The 18,364-nt window shown below is 36.5% G+C and overlaps 1 protein-coding gene across 1 annotated transcript in view; it reads left to right on the forward strand.

Annotated features, from left to right (window-relative positions):
- Positions 1-18,364, forward strand: part of cacna1eb (calcium channel, voltage-dependent, R type, alpha 1E subunit b) — a 65,310-nt gene that overhangs the window by 17,123 nt on the left and 29,823 nt on the right. The window contains exons 5-17 of the mRNA XM_053233639.1: positions 119-309; positions 2,324-2,427; positions 3,230-3,345; positions 4,507-4,560; positions 6,543-6,617; positions 8,232-8,441; positions 11,986-12,098; positions 12,273-12,385; positions 13,256-13,387; positions 14,548-14,617; positions 14,732-14,849; positions 15,865-15,932; positions 16,015-16,079. Of these exons, the coding sequence (XP_053089614.1) occupies positions 119-309; positions 2,324-2,427; positions 3,230-3,345; positions 4,507-4,560; positions 6,543-6,617; positions 8,232-8,441; positions 11,986-12,098; positions 12,273-12,385; positions 13,256-13,387; positions 14,548-14,617; positions 14,732-14,849; positions 15,865-15,932; positions 16,015-16,079 (1,429 nt within the window). The remainder of the gene's footprint in view (positions 1-118; positions 310-2,323; positions 2,428-3,229; positions 3,346-4,506; positions 4,561-6,542; positions 6,618-8,231; positions 8,442-11,985; positions 12,099-12,272; positions 12,386-13,255; positions 13,388-14,547; positions 14,618-14,731; positions 14,850-15,864; positions 15,933-16,014; positions 16,080-18,364) is intronic.

Raw genomic sequence — 18,364 nt, forward strand, 5'->3', positions numbered from 1 at the left:
GCTGAAGCCAGTAACACTGGTGTGAGATTGCACCTCTTTGGTGTAAATTTAGGAAATTTTCCATTGTTGTGTTGTGAGATTTTTTTTGGGGGGTTGTGGGTGTTTGTCTTGCCATCAGATAACGAGACAGTGGACTCCTCCGAAGTGGAGTTTGCCTGTGGTGTGCGAAGGTGTCCGGAGAAATACGACTGTAATGGAACGTGGATTGGGCCGAACGATGGCATCACTCAGTTCGACAACATCCTCTTTGCAGTGCTCACAGTGTTCCAGTGTATCACCATGGAGGGCTGGACTGCTGTTCTCTACAATGTAAGCTCGCATCACTTACCCAAATCAACCACTTTTACTTAGGACCACTTTTTAAACCTAGATAAAGTCTAAACATTTCTCAAAGGTTTGGTCATTTCGTGTAATAAACTATGGACAGTTTTCAGAATCGATCATTTAAGGTAGCAATCTATGTCAAAATTTATGTTGATATTTATTCAGGGAAAGTTCTCTGCACTTAGAGCCACACTACACAGGTGCTTAGCTTAGTTCACACCTCTGATTTTGCCAGATTTTTATTATTGTATAGATCTCAGTTGTGTCTAGATGTGCATAAGATCAAACATAATATAATCAGGGGATAGAAAATATGGACTGAAATAGCATTTTTTCCCCTTTTGCTGTTAGTTGCAATACAATTGGAATAAAAGTAAAACAGAATAAAATAAATTTTAGTCTAATTTAATAATATATGAATGAGAAAAAGACAAAGTTTTAAATAAACATCTAAAAGTAGTCTAATGAGTTGTAAATATACAGTATTAAAGTCTGTCATGAACAGGATATGGAAAGGATCCTATTTATTATTCATTTATTCATTCAGTGTCTCAATATACAGTAAGAGTGGGCAAAATGGCTGTTAGTTCAAGGTCAAAATGTACATTCTTCTGCTTTAGGCAAACTCCACCCCAAGCACACAACCCCCCCACACAACTGTTCGAGTAGTGTGTAATCTCTAGTTACATCTTGTCATGGGTTCATCTGAAAAACTCACTCCACAACACCAGAGGCCTCCATCACCTGAGTACTAACCCACTTCCAGGATACTGAACTCACCTAATTCCCATTACTTCTTCATTCAGAGATAATAAACACTAGTTTCCAGGTACACTTTGTGAAGTCTTGCCTTCTTTATTGTCTGCAATTCTGAGTCAATTGTTACTTCTCGTTGGACATTCTGGTATTTTGGATCTTGGACTGTTTATCATGTTTGCCGTTTCTCTTTGCCCCTTTGTATTTTGCTCATCTTTTTTTTGCCTACAACTTGGTGTGGCATTTTGTTCAATAAAATCCACCCTTCTGTTCAATAAAATCTCATTGTGTCCCCGGAGTTCTGAATACTGATACAATACGATTTCAGTATTAAATCCTCACTATGTATAACTCAGCTCTGAATAAGGCCTTTAGCTTGTATGCAGATACACTTTGTCTTATAATAAATCAAATATGAAGTTAAACAAGTGTGAGTGATGTGATTGGATGAAGTCCATATAGTACACACTCCACCCCTGTCATTAACCTTAACCTTCTCAATGTTTCATGTAGTGATTCTGGTGTGACCTTGGTGTGTTTTTGGCATTTACCATTTTGGACGTTCCATCAGATTCCAGAAAGTAGGCTAATCATGTCTCTGTTGTCCCATATGTCCTTAAACTAATGAGGGTCCCATGTGGCATTTTTATAAAGCTAACAAATGCACCTTTTTTAACCACACTTGGGTTGTTATTCTCAGGTGCTGGTTAAAATATGAAGTATTCAAGATTTTCTGATCAAACTTTTTTTTTAGCACTAATCTACACTATATCTCTGTGAATGGCCCTTAGATACGAAGTATATCAATATTTTTATATAATAAAAAGAATCATGCTACTGAAGTTCAGTGCGCTGATGATGTTTGTTTATGAGGGAGAAAGAGCTGTTATGCTGTCAGGAGACCTACACCAACACAGGTTCATCAGACTCACTGTGTGAGGGTGGATGGATCTTTTTGTTCTGATTACACTGAATTTCAACTCCTTTTCATGTTTAAAGCACAAACTAGTGTACTGCTTTACTGTACTCGACAGCATTTTTTTTATAGCATTGCAACAGATGTCTGATAGTCCAATAAACAACACTACAATATTGCGTAATTTAAGAGATAATGTTTGTGTGAATTAAATATTGTTCTGGTACAACCTTGGGCTGGTGAATTTTTGGCTTCGGATGTTTTGGACTGTCCATCAGCTTCATGAATGTAGGCTAATAACATGTCTGTTGTCCGATATGTCCTCAGACTAATGATGCACTGGGTCCCACGTGGAACTGGATGTACTTCATTCCCCTCATCATTATTGGCTCCTTCTTCGTGCTAAACCTGGTGCTTGGTGTCCTTTCAGGGTGAGAACCTCACAGAACATGCTCCTGTTTCTCTAACAGGAAAAATGTAACATGCTCTGTATAGCTAATGGCGTCAATCCTTGGAAATATGTCTGACAGCCTGGGAAAACCCTTAATATGGTAAAAACGTTGACTTTTGTACTACGTATAATTCTGAAAACTACAAAGATAAGTCAGAGAAGCAAACAAGAGGCCAACTCTCAAGATGGTGCTACCACCAGCGTGCTTCACTGTAGGGATGCTGTTCTCCGGATGATGAGTAGTATTGTTTTTTGGTTTTTTTTGCCAAATGTAGCACTTTGTACCAAGGCTTAAAAGTTCAGAGAGCCACTTTCCACATGTTTGCTCAGTGTCCACAATGTCTTTTGGCAACCTCCAAACAGGATGTCCTATGTCTTGCCATTCTTCCATAAAGACCAGCTTTGTGGAGTGTCCATGCTCTAGTTTGTCCTATGAACAGCTTCTTTCTTCTGAGATGTGGCTCTCTCCAGCTCCTTCAGAGTTACCCTTGGCTTCTTGGTTGCTTCTCTGACTAATCCCCTCCATACCCAGTCAGGCTGTATACCCTTGTGCACAAGAATCAGTATTTTTGTCGCCCTCATAATCCCCACTCAGAGAGGACACATGTTTCCTGTGTGAATAACATTTAGAGAAAGATAAAATGTGCTGTCAATGTGCAGTAATAGTAAGCCATCAATAAAGCCAAACTCTTTTCCCACTGCTCTTTTTTTTTTTAAAATCCAATGTCTTTGTGTGTGTTGACGTTTGTCCTGGTGCTTGATGTGTGTCCTGTTCCCCATAGCGAATTTGCTAAAGAAAGAGAGCGTGTGGAGAACCGGCGAGCCTTCATGAAGCTTAGACGACAGCAGCAGGTAGAAAGGGAGCTTAATGGCTACCGTGCATGGATTGACCGAGCAGGTACAGTATTTCATATTTACCTTATTTGCTGTTTTGAGCCCTTATATGCTTTACAGTATACAGCTGACCCATGATATAGTATGTGCTACAAGTTTCTTTACGTCCAAAAATCCAGACAATTAATAAAAAAATAAGACAAAAATATGGCAATTATAATTTGAGGGTAATATTGTTTGTTACTGCATATAATACGCGGTTGTAGAAGAGCAAAGACAATTCAGTGAAGCAACCAATAGGCCGTGGTAACGCACAACCTGATGCTACCATCACCATGCTTCAGTGTATTCTCAGGATGAAAAAAAAAAACTTTGCACTTTGTACCAAGGCCAAAAAGTTCACTTTTGGTCTTACAAGCCCGGAGAACCTTTTTCCAGACTTATCCACGCACAAAAGAATGTTCAGTAAGAGCAAACCATGAATAAGAGTCCTGGGATGAGCATTGGGATGACTGTCTTTATGATTACAGCAGCAGTTGATTACAGAAGCAGTTCTTAGGTGCAAATCTATAGCATCCATCTGAGATTGTCCAAGTATTTGTATAGTTTATAGAGATGTGATGAGTCTGGGGCTGCATTTCAATAAATCAATGAATTAATGACTGAAACAATCAGTCAATCAGTCAATCAATCAATCCCATAAAAGTGAGTTGTATGGTCTCCCAGTACTCCGAGTTTACTGAGTGTGAACCTCTCAGTTCTGCTAAAAGGCCTCCCAGTTTAGTTGCCCACGCCACCCCTGGTACAACTCGATCCTGCCTCCCACCTGAGCCGAGCGAGCAGGTAAGCGGCAGTGTGTGGAAACACAGCAGCTCTGTGAAGCCTCTGCTCTTCTGTAGGAGCTGCATGGCAAACTCGCTCTCCCACGCAGATAAGGGTTAGCAAAGAGGTGAGCCTGACTCACAGACTGGAGTGTGCAAGTGTGTGTGTGTGTGTGTGTGTGAGAGAGAGAGAGAGAGAGAGAGAGAGACCCGCTCTGTATAGTCATTGTTTTCTACAGTGCAATGGATCAGTTTTAAGCGTCATACTGGTACAGAGAACTTTAATCAGTCTCAAATGACGGACTCCAAACACGAGGCTCTTTGGCATTTCACTTTGACACTGCTCACTATTCAAATGGTTTGTGCTTAGTGTCATTTCTTTTCTTTTCTCTTGTTCTCCACAGAGGAAGTGATGCTCGCAGAGGAGAATAAAAACTCTGGAAGGTCTGCATTAGAGGGTATGAGGTCCTTCTTTATTATTCAGTCCTCTAGAGTGTTATTGTGCCTTTTTGTTCAATGCACACACATTCACATTCACACACTCACACACACACACACACACACACACACACGTTTTACGACCAATAAACAAATAGACATAAGTATGCATCTCCAGTTAAATTACTCCTGTGCTGTAAAAAGCTTTACTACATTTATGTTTGCAGTGAGACACATCATCCTGACGGTGCTATTAATTTTACCCTTTGAGTTGTTCTATATTTATTCTCTAAAAGGTTCGCCTGACTTGCCTCTTCTCAGAGTATGTAGTAGAGATTTTCTAAGACTTAGAACACCAAAGTACAAAGCTTATACGTGACTTCAATGTTATATAGAGCACGAATAGTATTAACCCTTCCTAAAACTTTATTCATTCTTATAAAAATGGATAGTTTCGGTTCTGAAATCTAAAAACTCCAAGCCGTTGTAAAATCCTTGATATATGCATCACGATAATTGAATTCTGTATTAATGCACCACGTTTCAAACCAATAAAACCATCAGTCCATAGAATGCCCTAATGTTTGCCTGTTATGTTGCTTAGGAGCCAAAGCTTCCTGTTAACCAGCTATATTACTCATAATAATATTCAGGATTTTATCATGTTGTTTTTCTCACCATTTTAAAGAAACTTCTTGCTTAAACTTGCTTAAACTTCGCTAAGCTAAACACCTTTACCTATGATAAAAGCACTGTAGCACATGTTCTTGAGTTGCTTATTGCTTTATTATACCACAGCGCTGTTGGATTCTCGAATCTGATTGGTCAAAAGGGGTTGATTCATTTTCAGCAGCTCTGACAGTAATTCCGGTTGCAAGGCAAGTCACAGGTTTATATAATGTGTTCGTTAATGTAATTGTTTCTTTAGTAAAATCTGACACAAGGACTGGTATTGCATACACTACACATAAACGGATTTTTAAAGGCGGGTTATTTTAAAAATAATAATAAACAGATTAAAGAAAAAGTGATAATAGGAACTAACTTGTTTGGAAGACATTGTGTGACTATAAACTTATAAAAATGTAAGATTTTTAAAAAATAAATAAATAGAAACATGTAATTATTTGCAAATTCTTGTTGTATAAGAGGAATAAAACACTTCAGGACATGCTTTTGCAGGAAAATAATCAACTTTAGGGTTGTAACAGTAAGTCCGCCTTACGGATGCATCACTCTACCCTGTCACTGATTATTTTCCTATAACAGCATGCCCCTAGTGTATTATTCCTTACATTATATTATTATTCCTTATATACTTATTGTATATAGTGTATTTTCTAATTTACAGACTACAGTAAAAACAGGTCAGTTACATCTGAACGATTTGTGAGCTAGACCCGAGTAGAGTGAGATACATGACAGCAGTGATAAAAACACATGTTTTTCTAACATGTGACCCAAAGTCAGGGGTAAAACTGGCATTTGTACCTTTGGTTTTCTTTTTTTTTTGCATAATAAATTGGCTTTTCCATTCATAAATAAAAAAAAAACAAGTTAAAAACACTACAGTGGTTTATATTAGGGTGTTGTACATGAAGTCACAGGATTAGTCAGCACTGTTGCTTCTTCCCAACGATCAGCTCTGTATAATTTCAGACCCGAGCCCCGGCAGCAGGACGATACGGCTCGGAAAGCGCACGGATGATGTTCGCGCTCTCGTTGCAGCCGTTCCCGTTACCACAGCAACAATCCTTTTCAGTTTTTCACATGCCCACTGATGTGTTGTGCCTTTGCTTGGCCTCTGCATTCAGGCTTTTGCAGAAAAAAGGTCACTCATGTCTTAGACGTTTGCGAGCTGGTCCCAACAGGAGCAGGAAACGAGACAGTGTGAAAAAGACGTTTACAACAATGTTTGCCTTTTTGTTTGAGTCTTAAGTTGTGATATTCACATTTTCACTGCAGTAGTTAATGTTTTTTTGTTGTTGTTGTTCTATTTAAGTGTTGAAGCGAGCCACGAGCAAGAAAAACGCAAGGCGTCGTGGAGAGGACAAATATTCAGAAATCGCAACAGTTGGTTAGTGACACCACTTTGACTACGTCCATATGCTCTCTCTCTCTCTCTCTCTCCTTTTTTTCCATTCTCTCTGAGCCTGTCTCTGTATTTTTTCTCATTCTTTCTCTATTTCTTTCTGCAAGACATTTGTTTTTGCTGAAATGGTTTATAGTTTATTTTGCCTACAAAATAAGTGTTAATAAGAATACATAACACCTACATAAGACATTCATGAGAACCAACATAAACGTGCATAAACATTTATAAAGGCATATTTCAACAGACTTTCATTAAGACTCCATTTGGAATTTTAATGTCACATGAGATCATTTTTTTTTTTAAACTTTTGACTTAAGGTTGTTATGACACTTTCCAGACTGATTTGTGAGAATGCTATAACATCTGACTTTGGAGCTGAGTGCACTTGATGATGGTGGTTATCATAAGTAACAGGTTCTCATTAAAAAAAAACGTATCAGTAGTTAAACGATGCTCACTTTACAAAAAGGCTAGAAGAGTACAGTGTCATGGCATTGTTATAGGTATTCATAAAACTTTATATGCAGAAATATGAAACTTTCTGAGAAAATGTACATAATTCTATAGTTACAGAAGTATCCAGAGTATTCAGAGTATCTTATGGAAGTGTCGCCTTTCCATTTATCCTCATTTCGCAAGCTACAGCACATCACCGCTATGTTTCATCATCACTATTATGTAATTATTCATTTCCCCTACTCGACCAGTCATCCCAAAAAACACTCTACTAGCTGACTAGTATTTTTTTCCATAGTTAAATCAAAAACTGATTGCTATTTTCAGCTGTTTTATTAGTGCAGCTATATAAATGCTGATAAACAACAGCATCAAATCCTTTCCTTTACCATATATAGGCTACAAATTTAAGACATATTAGGCTGTAAATCAGTGCAATAAATGTGAAAAATAATAAATCTTTAAGTGTGGACCAGTGGTTAAAATGCCCTGCTATGGAAGAGCTGATGGCTCAACTGAAACTGTTGATTCTTGAACTGAGAGTGCGCAGCATGGAAGCTCATGTCCTTCAGCAGAACCCTCATTATAGCTCATGTATAGCTCTTCAGGAGCATCTGGGAGGTTTTTCAGTGTGCAAAAACGAGTTTAGATCTGCCTGTGTGAGCTGTCATGCTCTGCTGATCTGTAAAAAGAAGACTTTTCTTAGCATAGTCTTACTGTAGCTGAGTGTAGAACTGGATTCATCTAGTCTGAAATACAGCATGATCAGACTACAAAGTACCGCTATCTGCCTTGCTGCTTTTTAAGCCACCTGACTAGTATACATCCCCACAGCAGTGACTAGTGAATGTATTTGTCTATACAACCCCTAGCTCTGACATACATTAAGCACACTAAGTCAACTGTCATTGCATTTAAGCATAAATTAGCCTGGAAAGTGTTATAACACTTGAGCCTAATTGACTCAAGTGTTATGCCACATCAGAATTGACAAAAGCAGTGTTTTTGACAGCTGAGACGCCTCAAAAAAGATTTATGTCCATTGTTATTAAGATCTTATGAACACTGCTTTTCAGTTACTATTATATATCATGATCCGGGGTGTGAAGGCGTGACGTTGTGTTTGCGTGTGTTCCCCAGGTGGTCCCAGGCCTCCGGTGAACATCCGCACTGTGAGACGGGGTCCTGCTGCCTACCTGCGCCGTAAAGAGCGCATGCTGCGCTTCTCCATCCGCCGTATGGTCAAGACGGACAGCTTCTACTGGATAGTGCTCAGCCTCGTGGGCCTGAACACCATCTGCGTGGCCATCGTCCACCACAACCAGCCCGAGTGGCTCACCGTGCTACAGTGTAAGAGCTGGGTTTGATTGCAGCATCCTAACCATCATGTTCTGTTTACTGGTAAAACATGGATCGACTCAGGCCATAGGACATAAATATATTTTATATTTATATTTTTAATGGAATATGAATATATTTTTAGATTTTATTTGAAATCTACATATTTTATGTTTGAATATTTTTTAAAAAAATTTAGTTTTTATACAGTATATTTTAGAGATGAAAACAATATTAACAGAATTAAGCACAGAACACTTTTCATGCTTAGGGTACCTCTTGATGTGTTTGTGTGTGTTTGTGTGTGTGTGTGTGTGAAAGTGGGAGTGTGAATAAAAGTAAAAAAAAGATGGGTGGAATGAAGACAAAATAACTTTTTTGTTTCGTATTTACAAAAAAAGTCATTTTTTTCACCCAACACATCCATTTCACCCTCAAATCACAATGATCTTACTATAATCTCTATAATATAAATAACTTTTAACATACTTTTTGTGTGCATTAGATCGGTTGAGAACTAAGTTTAATGTGTTGAAAAGATCATTTTATGAAGTTAATTTCCTATCAAAAGTAATTGTATGGAAAGACAATGATGAAATTATTAATTAAATTGCAAAAATCCATATTAAAATTCCAACTCTGCTGTTTTTTGTTACAATTGTCATGTTAAAAATCCAAATCCTAATTTGCGTCTCTTCAACGTTCATATTGTGACTCAAAATCAGAATTTACGTAATTGCAAATTTCTAGCCACATATAGCTAGTTACATGTGATGATGTACCGCTGCGCATTAAGTGGAAATCCATAAACCGATAAAATACATCAAAATTCTTTTGTAGTCATTTTAATGTATAAAATAAATATTGCAATAATGATTGAAATGTTTGAAATGTTGCAATAAATGATTGCAGATTGAAATATTTACAAAATTGACTACGTATTTGAGACTTTTAGTTAGGAAATTAACTTAGAGATATGGAGATATAGAGATATGACAGTTCTCATAGTCTCGGCTTCCTTTTTTACAGTTTTTCTTTTTTTTCCTCCATGATTTGTGTCTATTTTCTTATTAGAGATTCAAGTAAGAGGTGCTGTCAAGTGATTCACAAAATAAGACTCCCACCATTGTGAGTCATCAGTTCAGGCCAGAATATAAATGAAGGCCAGAGAATGTGGTCAGATAAATGTAGGACTTGAAAGAGAGCCTGCTATCAAAGGGATGCTCGGTTCCTGATCTTAGCATCTCTTTGATATTCAGAGGCTTAGTGATTGTCATGGAAAAACTGATTAGCTGCTCAACTGTGACATTAGTACAGCCAGTTTTGAGACCACGACGGCTTGCTTCCAATCTAGTCCGGGAAGTAATTCTTCATTTTCTTTCCCTTGATGTTCTCTACCAGCAACATGTAATATTATAGGATAAAAAAATTGGAATTATTACCATTTAGACCACAATTCTTTGTTCTGATTGGTCAGAAGGTGTTGATTAATTTCCTATATTAATCTTCTCACTTGTTGTAATACGTTATTGTTTCTACCTTAACAGCTCAATCACAATAAGAAAGGGATTCTGTGTTGTATAAATGTGTTGTAAGAAAGAAAAGTATATAATTGTTAATATGGTAAGGAGATATTTATTTAACATTTATGGAAGGAGTCTCCAGTGTAAATGCTTTGTAAAAGTCCATCATGCAAAAGTCTTTATGGCTTTACTCTTCTCAGTAACATGAAGAGTTGTGTTTTTTGGTTTTATTCACTTCAAGTGAAAGAAATAATTGAGGTTGGTGAGGGAATGGCTGTTTATAGCTGCTAGAATGTAAGTGATAACAGGAACTAACTTGTCTCTCAGATGTTCTACAATATTAAAAGTAACTATAAATGGATTACAAGCACACCATGTCAGTCTAAAATCGATTTTAAAATATTTGTTGGCGGATTGTTGTGGTATAAGAGGAATAAAACCCAGTAGGATGTGCTGTTATAGGAAAATAATCAATATTGTGAGGTTGCAGAGCTCCACTTCACCCATTGTTGATAATTTTCCTATTACAGCATGCACCAAGATGGTTTATTCCTCACATAGCTAGGCGTAACAGTCATGACATTGTGTCAAGTTTAAATAATCTTTAGCTGAATGTAAAATGAAAGGCATTAAATGGAAAATGACTTAAAATGGATACAGCATGTAGAGTGAGCTCGCACAAATCAAACAGCATACTGCTTATGTTTAGTAGGAGGCTTGTAGTGGAAGTCATAAATGATTAGGAAAGAATTATTATTCTGGAACATTAGTGTCTTTCAATATCAGAATGACTTTTTTAAGGGTTTACTTATGCATGGGCCACACTACAAGGTTTATGCAAGCCTAAAAATGTGAGAGACCCCAGATATACTGACAGATTTCATCGATTTATTTTTGTCCTGGATTGACTTTAAGTCATCCAAGACTACAAGAATTAGCCAGAATAAAACAACAAACTTTTCGGATTGTGTTCATCAATCAAAAATTGAACAATATGGTTTAATTTAACAATATGGCCTCCATCCTTGCTATTCGATAGCTTATAAAATAGCACTTGATCCAGCACATCCTGTTATTTTTTAATTTTTTTCAACTTAATGAAGCCACAAGATATTAAATCAAGGTCATGAAATAGCGATGAGTTTATGGGATGTAGACTACTTTAATGTGCTTTTAATTCTTTGTTTAAAAATGCCATTTTTGTTCATTTGATGTGCTTTCCTGTACAGAAAACAGGTCAGAAGGATAAGTTAACCAAGCACTCATCTACAGTACATGAGTAGTACAGCACACTTTAATTTCATTCATAACTTTATCCATGAAAAAAAAAAACTGTCCCGATGATTAGTAATAACTTTAAGTAATAACAGATTAAGATCTGATGTCGTCCATATGAAAAAAAATAAAAAACCTTTCATGGACTTAAAATGGAGTAACAGTGTTGGCCTCAGATGGCAGGTTTAGAGTGTATTTATGCTCGAAACGTGAATTTCAGCATGACATGTTGTGTGTTACAGCAAACTGACAGACCGTGATTCTGGACTTAATACTGCTCCTTGCTCAAGTCAGTAACACACAAAAAATGGGGTTTAGTCCACGTTTAGAAAAAAAAACAGCTATGTTTTAGGCAAACTCCGTCCCACGTGTGTAACTTTCACACTTCTAAATAGCGCTGAAGTCTGTAGTTCTGATGTCTGTGGTCGGAAACTGACTGTGTGCAATTTTGATATTAATCCTTATTAGATACTTAATTTGGTATTAAGGATCGAAATCTACATCCAGACTTCTGTAAAGCTGCTTTGTGACAATGCCAGTTGTTAAAACCATTATTCAAGTATATTTGAATTGAAATTCAAAAAGATTAAGTACTGCAGCCCCCAACAGTGTTTTGAGCTTTTTCTTTTTTTCACATCCAGGTGATATTTGGAACCAGGTGGATGTTCAGCTGCAGTTATCACAGCGATTTCCCAGGTGTACACTCAGCTAAATGTACCATAATCATGGCACTGAAAATGTTTTCGAACCTTTTGCAGACTATGCAGAGTTCGTGTTTCTGGGACTGTTCCTGGCTGAGATGTTTCTGAAGATGTACGGTCTTGGCTTCCGCCTCTACTTCCACTCCTCTTTCAACTGCTTTGACTGCGGGGTAGGTGTGCTGTTTGGAAGTTTTCACGATTCCACCGCTGAATCATTTTGCTCCTGTCAACAGAACGTCGTGACTCCGCTGTACAAGATTTTTTTCTTATGCTTAGTCCTGACTGGGAGTACGAGTGGGGATTTATGTCATCTTATTCGTCTCATATCTCCTGTCTTTCTGCAGGTGATCATCGGCAGTATATTTGAGGTGGTCTGGGGATTCTTTAGACCTGGAACGTCCTTTGGGATCAGCGTGCTTAGAGCTTTGAGACTGTTACGAATCTTTAAAATAACCAGGTATGTTTGTGAGAGACAGTATACCATCCAGTGCAAAAGTTTGTGCACCCTTGTGTCAACATGGCAAAGAAATTGAATGTATATCGATAAACCATTTAGTCTTTTAGGTTTTACAGTTTTACAGTCTTTTAGGTTTTACAAAAAAGCATCAAGTAGTCAATGTAAATGTCAAATATCGATAGTGAAAAAATTGTGAAAAAATATTTGCATACAACCTCCAATTCTGCTATAACTCTTAAAAATGTTGCCTAATGTTTTGTATTATTGTCTGGTTGATGGAGACTCAGACTTCTTTTTTTTTTAAAAAAAAAAAAAAAATCCACTGCCACCCACTTCTTCAGACACCAATATAGACTTTGTTAGCAATATATAAAGTTATATTTGTCTGGACTATTAAAGCAAGAGATGGAGAGAAGTAGGAAGGAAAGAAAATAGGAACAGAAAAAAAAATACATTAAATTTTTAAAAATCTGGAGAAAAATTAAAAATTAAAAGCAAATCGACAAAACACAATTTTACATTGAAGCAGGAATGAATACATGAGAGGGGAAAAAAATGAAAAGAGAAAAAATACAAACAGGGAAGAACAATACAATACAGAGGACATTTCTGGAGAGTGAAAAACAATAAGTTGCTAAAATTGCAAGGTAGAGATGAGTAATTTCCTCATCTCGTTGCATTTCATTTTTAACTTTTTGAAACTTAAAGTTTTGTAGAGGAGTTATAAAATAGAAGTTTGTGCATATTTTCCAGTCAGCAACTATGGGAGTGCAAACTTTTTTTTTTTGAATGAGGACTCATCTTTCTTTATGATTGTGCCTCTGACTGTCAGCAGTGTGTGCTTACTTTATTCTGCTTTAAACCCATCAGGTACTGGGCCTCTTTAAGAAACCTGGTCGTGTCTCTGATGAGCTCCATGAAGTCCATCATCAGCCTCCTCTTCCTGCTCTTCCTGTTCATTGTGGTTTTCGCTCTGCTCGGGATGCAGCTGTTTGGTGGCAGGTAACATCCAGATGTTGAGTGTGAAGATATAGCCTATAAATATCAGCTACAAATGCATGTAATATATTTCATGTAAAGTGTCATCCACTTTAGCCTCCTCGTTGAATTAATATTATTATGTAATATTATGTAAGTGTGGACAAATGGAGGGTTCTTCATTTCCTACCAGCACTTTGTCACTGCGTGTGCACTTGAATATTTATATTTATGGAGTATGAAGTATTTAATTTCAAACTTCAAATTTGAAAAAGAGAAATCTAGTGAAGGATGTCCAGCGTAAATTTCAGTTTGAGGAATTATCGCAATATTGAAGTCACATTACACAACAGAGCTGTTGAAATCTCAACTCTGATTGGTCAGAAGGTGTTGATTAATTTTCTATAACAGCAGCTCTAACAGTAGTTCCAGCTTCATTCAAATCACATGTTTATATATTAATACATTCATTCTAATACTTATTGTTTCTATAGTAACAACTTTTTGCTTAACATTTAAGGTCTCAGGTGTCAGTAGAAAGCCTTCAGAACTGTAGAATTTGTACTTTCTGGTTTCTTGGTAACAATACAATCTGCATTTTTTCATCTTATTAACTCTCAATGACAAAACAGGGAACGACTGTATATAGGAAATAACTCATCTCATGGATGTTCCACAACATTAAATGCAACTATAAATGGATATCGTAGAACGTTTTGTTCATTAATTAAGTAAAAAGTTAGTTGTCAGCAAATTGCTTAATTAAATGTATAAATTAATATGTATTCGCTACATAGTTAAATGTAACTATAAACTGATTAAAGAAAGTATGACATGCCAATCTTTAATAAATAAAAACTTTTAGTGTTGAAAAACTGCTGTGGTATAAGAGGAATAAAACACTTCAGGATGTGCTGTTTTTGGAAAAATCATCAACTTCAGTGTGGTAAGAGTAACTCCGCTTTGTGTCTGGCTCCATCACACCAACCAGTCGTTGATGATTTTCCTAAAACAGCACACTTCAAGTGTTTTATTCCTAACATAGGACATGTCACATAAAGAAAATTCTGCACAAGAGACACATAAATCCTGTTGCTTTCCTTCAGGTTTCACCACTATGTAAATCTCTGAAGTATTTTAATCTAAAAACATTGTTTATTATTTGTATTGTGTTTGTTCTTCAGGTTCATCTTTAAAGATTACACTCCTGCCAACTTTGATACATTTCCAGCTGCTATCATGACTGTCTTTCAGGTTGGTGCCAAATCACAGTAACGAGCCAAGGCGGTTTCATTATTTCATTACTATATTTGTTCATTTATGTCTCATCGTTTTTAAATTAGTCATCTTATTTGCTTTAACCTGCAGATTCTGACGGGTGAAGACTGGAACGAGGTGATGTATAACGGGATCCGCTCTCAGGGAGGCGTACAGTACGGCATGTGGTCCTCCATCTACTTCATTGTGCTCACGCTGATTGGTAATTGTATCCTTCAAATGTGTCTTGAAATGAAATCAGTACAGAAAGGCACTTATCCTGATGTAAAATGGGTTAATTATACTTAATTATATTTCTATAATAGTTTCTATAATAGTTCTATAGTTCTATATAGTTAATCATATTCCTATAAACTATAAGATGAGATAATGCAGGTTCCACTTATTTCACATGTATAGTGGCTTGCATAACTATTCACCCCTTTTGAAATTTTACACATGTTCCTGGAAGGCCCTACAGTTTTTTTAGCGAACAGCATCATGAAGACCAAGACCAAAATATCCCAAACTTCAAACCTCCAATAAATCCATTATTTAAAAAAAAAAAATCTAAAGAATATGGCACGACTATGATCTTCCTCGACAAGGCCAGAAAGTCAGTGATTGTGGAAGGAAGCCATTAGTCAAAGAAGGAACCAAAAGGCTAAGACTAAGAATAACTCTCTGCATGATGCTCCCACCACCATGCTTCACTGGGGGGAAAGGTTCTCACCTTTCACCTCCGATAAAAAGGACCTGAGAAATAATGTTTACCATGCATGTTGGTAAAGATTCAGTTATATTGTGTAGGAAAAGAGGCTTTGCACTTTTTCTTCAGTATAGGGAGACTCCAAGAAGAGCTCTTTTCTATCATCTCCCACTGAAATGAAACCAAAACCAAGTTCAAAATGCAGAACATTAAGATATAGGCAAGGGATTAATTTGTTGAATTCCTAACACAGGTACAGTCTTCATACGAGTTACAGGCATTTAACTTAGAAGTGGTTATAACAAAGGTGACAATAATCAGTTTGCATTTCTGTAAGGTGTACAGAATTGTAGGATACATGGATCTTATCATGCAACAGCCATGTATACGTCTATACCCCATACTAATTGATCGAATGTCTCCTGGCAACATTACTTAACATAAGGGAATCTTATCTCGTCCCAGTAGTACTTAAAGATTACAGTAGTCGTGGGTGTGAATGACATACCACAATCCTTGACCACAATTTGACCAGACACACTGCTGAATGTCTTCTTGGCCATCGCTGTGGATAATCTCGCCAATGCACAGGAGCTTACGAAGGTATAGGAAATCCTGTAGTTCCTGATATATGCAAGAATAGTTCAACTGACACATAACACAACTAATCTTAATGCATTAAAAGGATGAAGAGGAGGAAGAGGAGTTTTTCAATCAGCGGTACAAGGGCCGGGAGTTTGGCCTTTCTGAGTAAGTGTTATCAGTCCCGTCAGTAAGTTTATGCCACCTGCACCCTGTATTTACTAGATATAGTGTCATTTTGATGTACATTAACTGTACTTAGCTGACAGGAATTAGCATGATATGAGGGTTACAGTGTTATTATAAACCTTCTTGTGATCAGACTGTTGACCCACTACATATGGCCTAGCATCATTTATTAATGTGCCATCCGTCTGTCGCTGTTGGAGTGAGTCTTATAGAATGTTTCTTGCTATATACTAATCATAAAGAGCAAAATAATGAAAGTCTAACACTCAATGAGTGCGTTTGCTCAGCATCATGATGTTGTGACATGTTACCCTAGATAGAAATAGAAAACTTGTTTAAAGCTTTACCTTAATAAGACTAGATATTCAGTCATGATACAGACCAGCATTTACAGATGAACCACATCTGGCCCAATACTGAAATGCCACAAAATATTATATATGGTGGCATTGGGGACATTTTTGGCTTAAATTTTTAAATCATGTGAAAATGTTAAATGTGGCTGCTTACAGCTTGACTACTTCTGCATACAATATATTTACCATTGCCATAACTGACACTTATGTGAGAAGTATAGCTGGAGTTGAGGCTTGAGTTTTCTGCTCTATAGTTTAGTTTAATACTAGCTAGGTTAATGATCACTGGAAGATCATCATCAGTTTGTAAGGTTATTTAATATGCAAATCAAATGTTACCTTGTGTTCAGAGTAGTTCTTGTAGTGACTGGAGTCATAAACACTCTTTCACTGTGTGCTGGTTTGTAAGTCCTTCTTAATGCATTTACTCGAATGCCTCACTAAGACTGGTGCTTGTGAACTGTGATTGGACTCTTGCAACCCTCAGCGTTTATTACTAGACAGTATGCGTATGTGTAAGTCATAAAAAATTGCCCAAGTTGCATTTTCAGATTATTTCATAGAAGAAGGATGTTTAATCATATTTTAAAGAATATATTCTTGCTTGTGCTAACCTGCTAAATAGGCAGTAGGTTAATAAGGCTTTTCCATTAAGGTTCTCTTAATAACATTATTTTTGAATGAATTTCAGCATTAATAAACCATAATAAAGTAACTAATGTTTGTATTCATTGTTTATTTCATCTGTGAGTAAGAAATGCTTCCACAATGATCTAATATGAACTAAAGCCTTAATTAATATGATATATTTGCAGTGATTAACTGAGAAAATTATAAACGAGGCTGAAGGGTGGGTGCCAATATTTACACCCTGAGACCTGAGTTAAGTTCATTATCAACATTAACAACAGGAACATGTTGTACTGTAATTTATGCTAATTTATGTGGACTTACCTTTAGACAGTGATGAAATCAAAAATCAGTCAATAAAAGCATATTTATTTAACATTTAAACCAATATCAGTTAACATGTGTTGACTTAATTGTGTAAGGAATAAATACATGACAGGGCATGATGTTATAAGAAAATAATCAAAGTGGCGAGTCTTTATAACAACATTTTTTACAATAATTACAGCAACAATGGCATTTTTTAGTAATTAAATAATGACGTGATGTGTTTTATCCATTTATGGTTAGACTCAATATTGTGGAAGGTCTGCAAAACAAGTTAATTCTTCTTATTAGTCATTCCTTCAGCAATCTCTCTTTTTTCTTCCTTTTGACCAAAAAAATGCAGCACGTCATGTTACCAAGAAACCAGATGTCCTCTGTCCTAACACTGGAACACTCACACCGGAGACTTCTTGCTAAATATAAATGCTAAATAAACGTCTCCTCACAGAGAACATCTCTTTTTCTTTGTTAAATAGCAGCAGAAATATTTTTTTCAATGTGTTTTTTATTATTACTCTTAGATTATTGATCATTACCATGGAAACATCAGTGTATTAGAATGAGCGCATTGATATAAACCCGTGATTTCACTTGCACCCAGAACTACTTCAGAGCTGCTGTTGTGGAGAATTAATCAACAACTTCTGACCAGTTCCTATTGAGAATTCAAAAGCTCTGCAGTATTAAAGTGTATTAAAGCTGAAGTTTGTTAATAGTACAGTTATTAGGTTAGTTAAGGGTTAGTTAAGTGTTATCGATTAAGTTGTTAGGGTAGTTTATGCTACCGTTTGCCTGGAGTGTCTTTGTGTACTTGCATTAAACACAAGGAGTGTATTTCAATTACAGTAGTTGACAGAAAAAAAAAATGCTAAATTAAAAAAATTGCCTCTTTGAAGCAGATTAGAAGGAACTATATTTGAATTTATGTACCTGCAAAGCCTGATTTTCTGA

The sequence above is a fragment of the Pangasianodon hypophthalmus genome, chromosome 4 (assembly GCF_027358585.1).
Source record: "Pangasianodon hypophthalmus isolate fPanHyp1 chromosome 4, fPanHyp1.pri, whole genome shotgun sequence".
Classification (NCBI taxonomy): Eukaryota; Metazoa; Chordata; class Actinopteri; order Siluriformes; family Pangasiidae; genus Pangasianodon; species Pangasianodon hypophthalmus.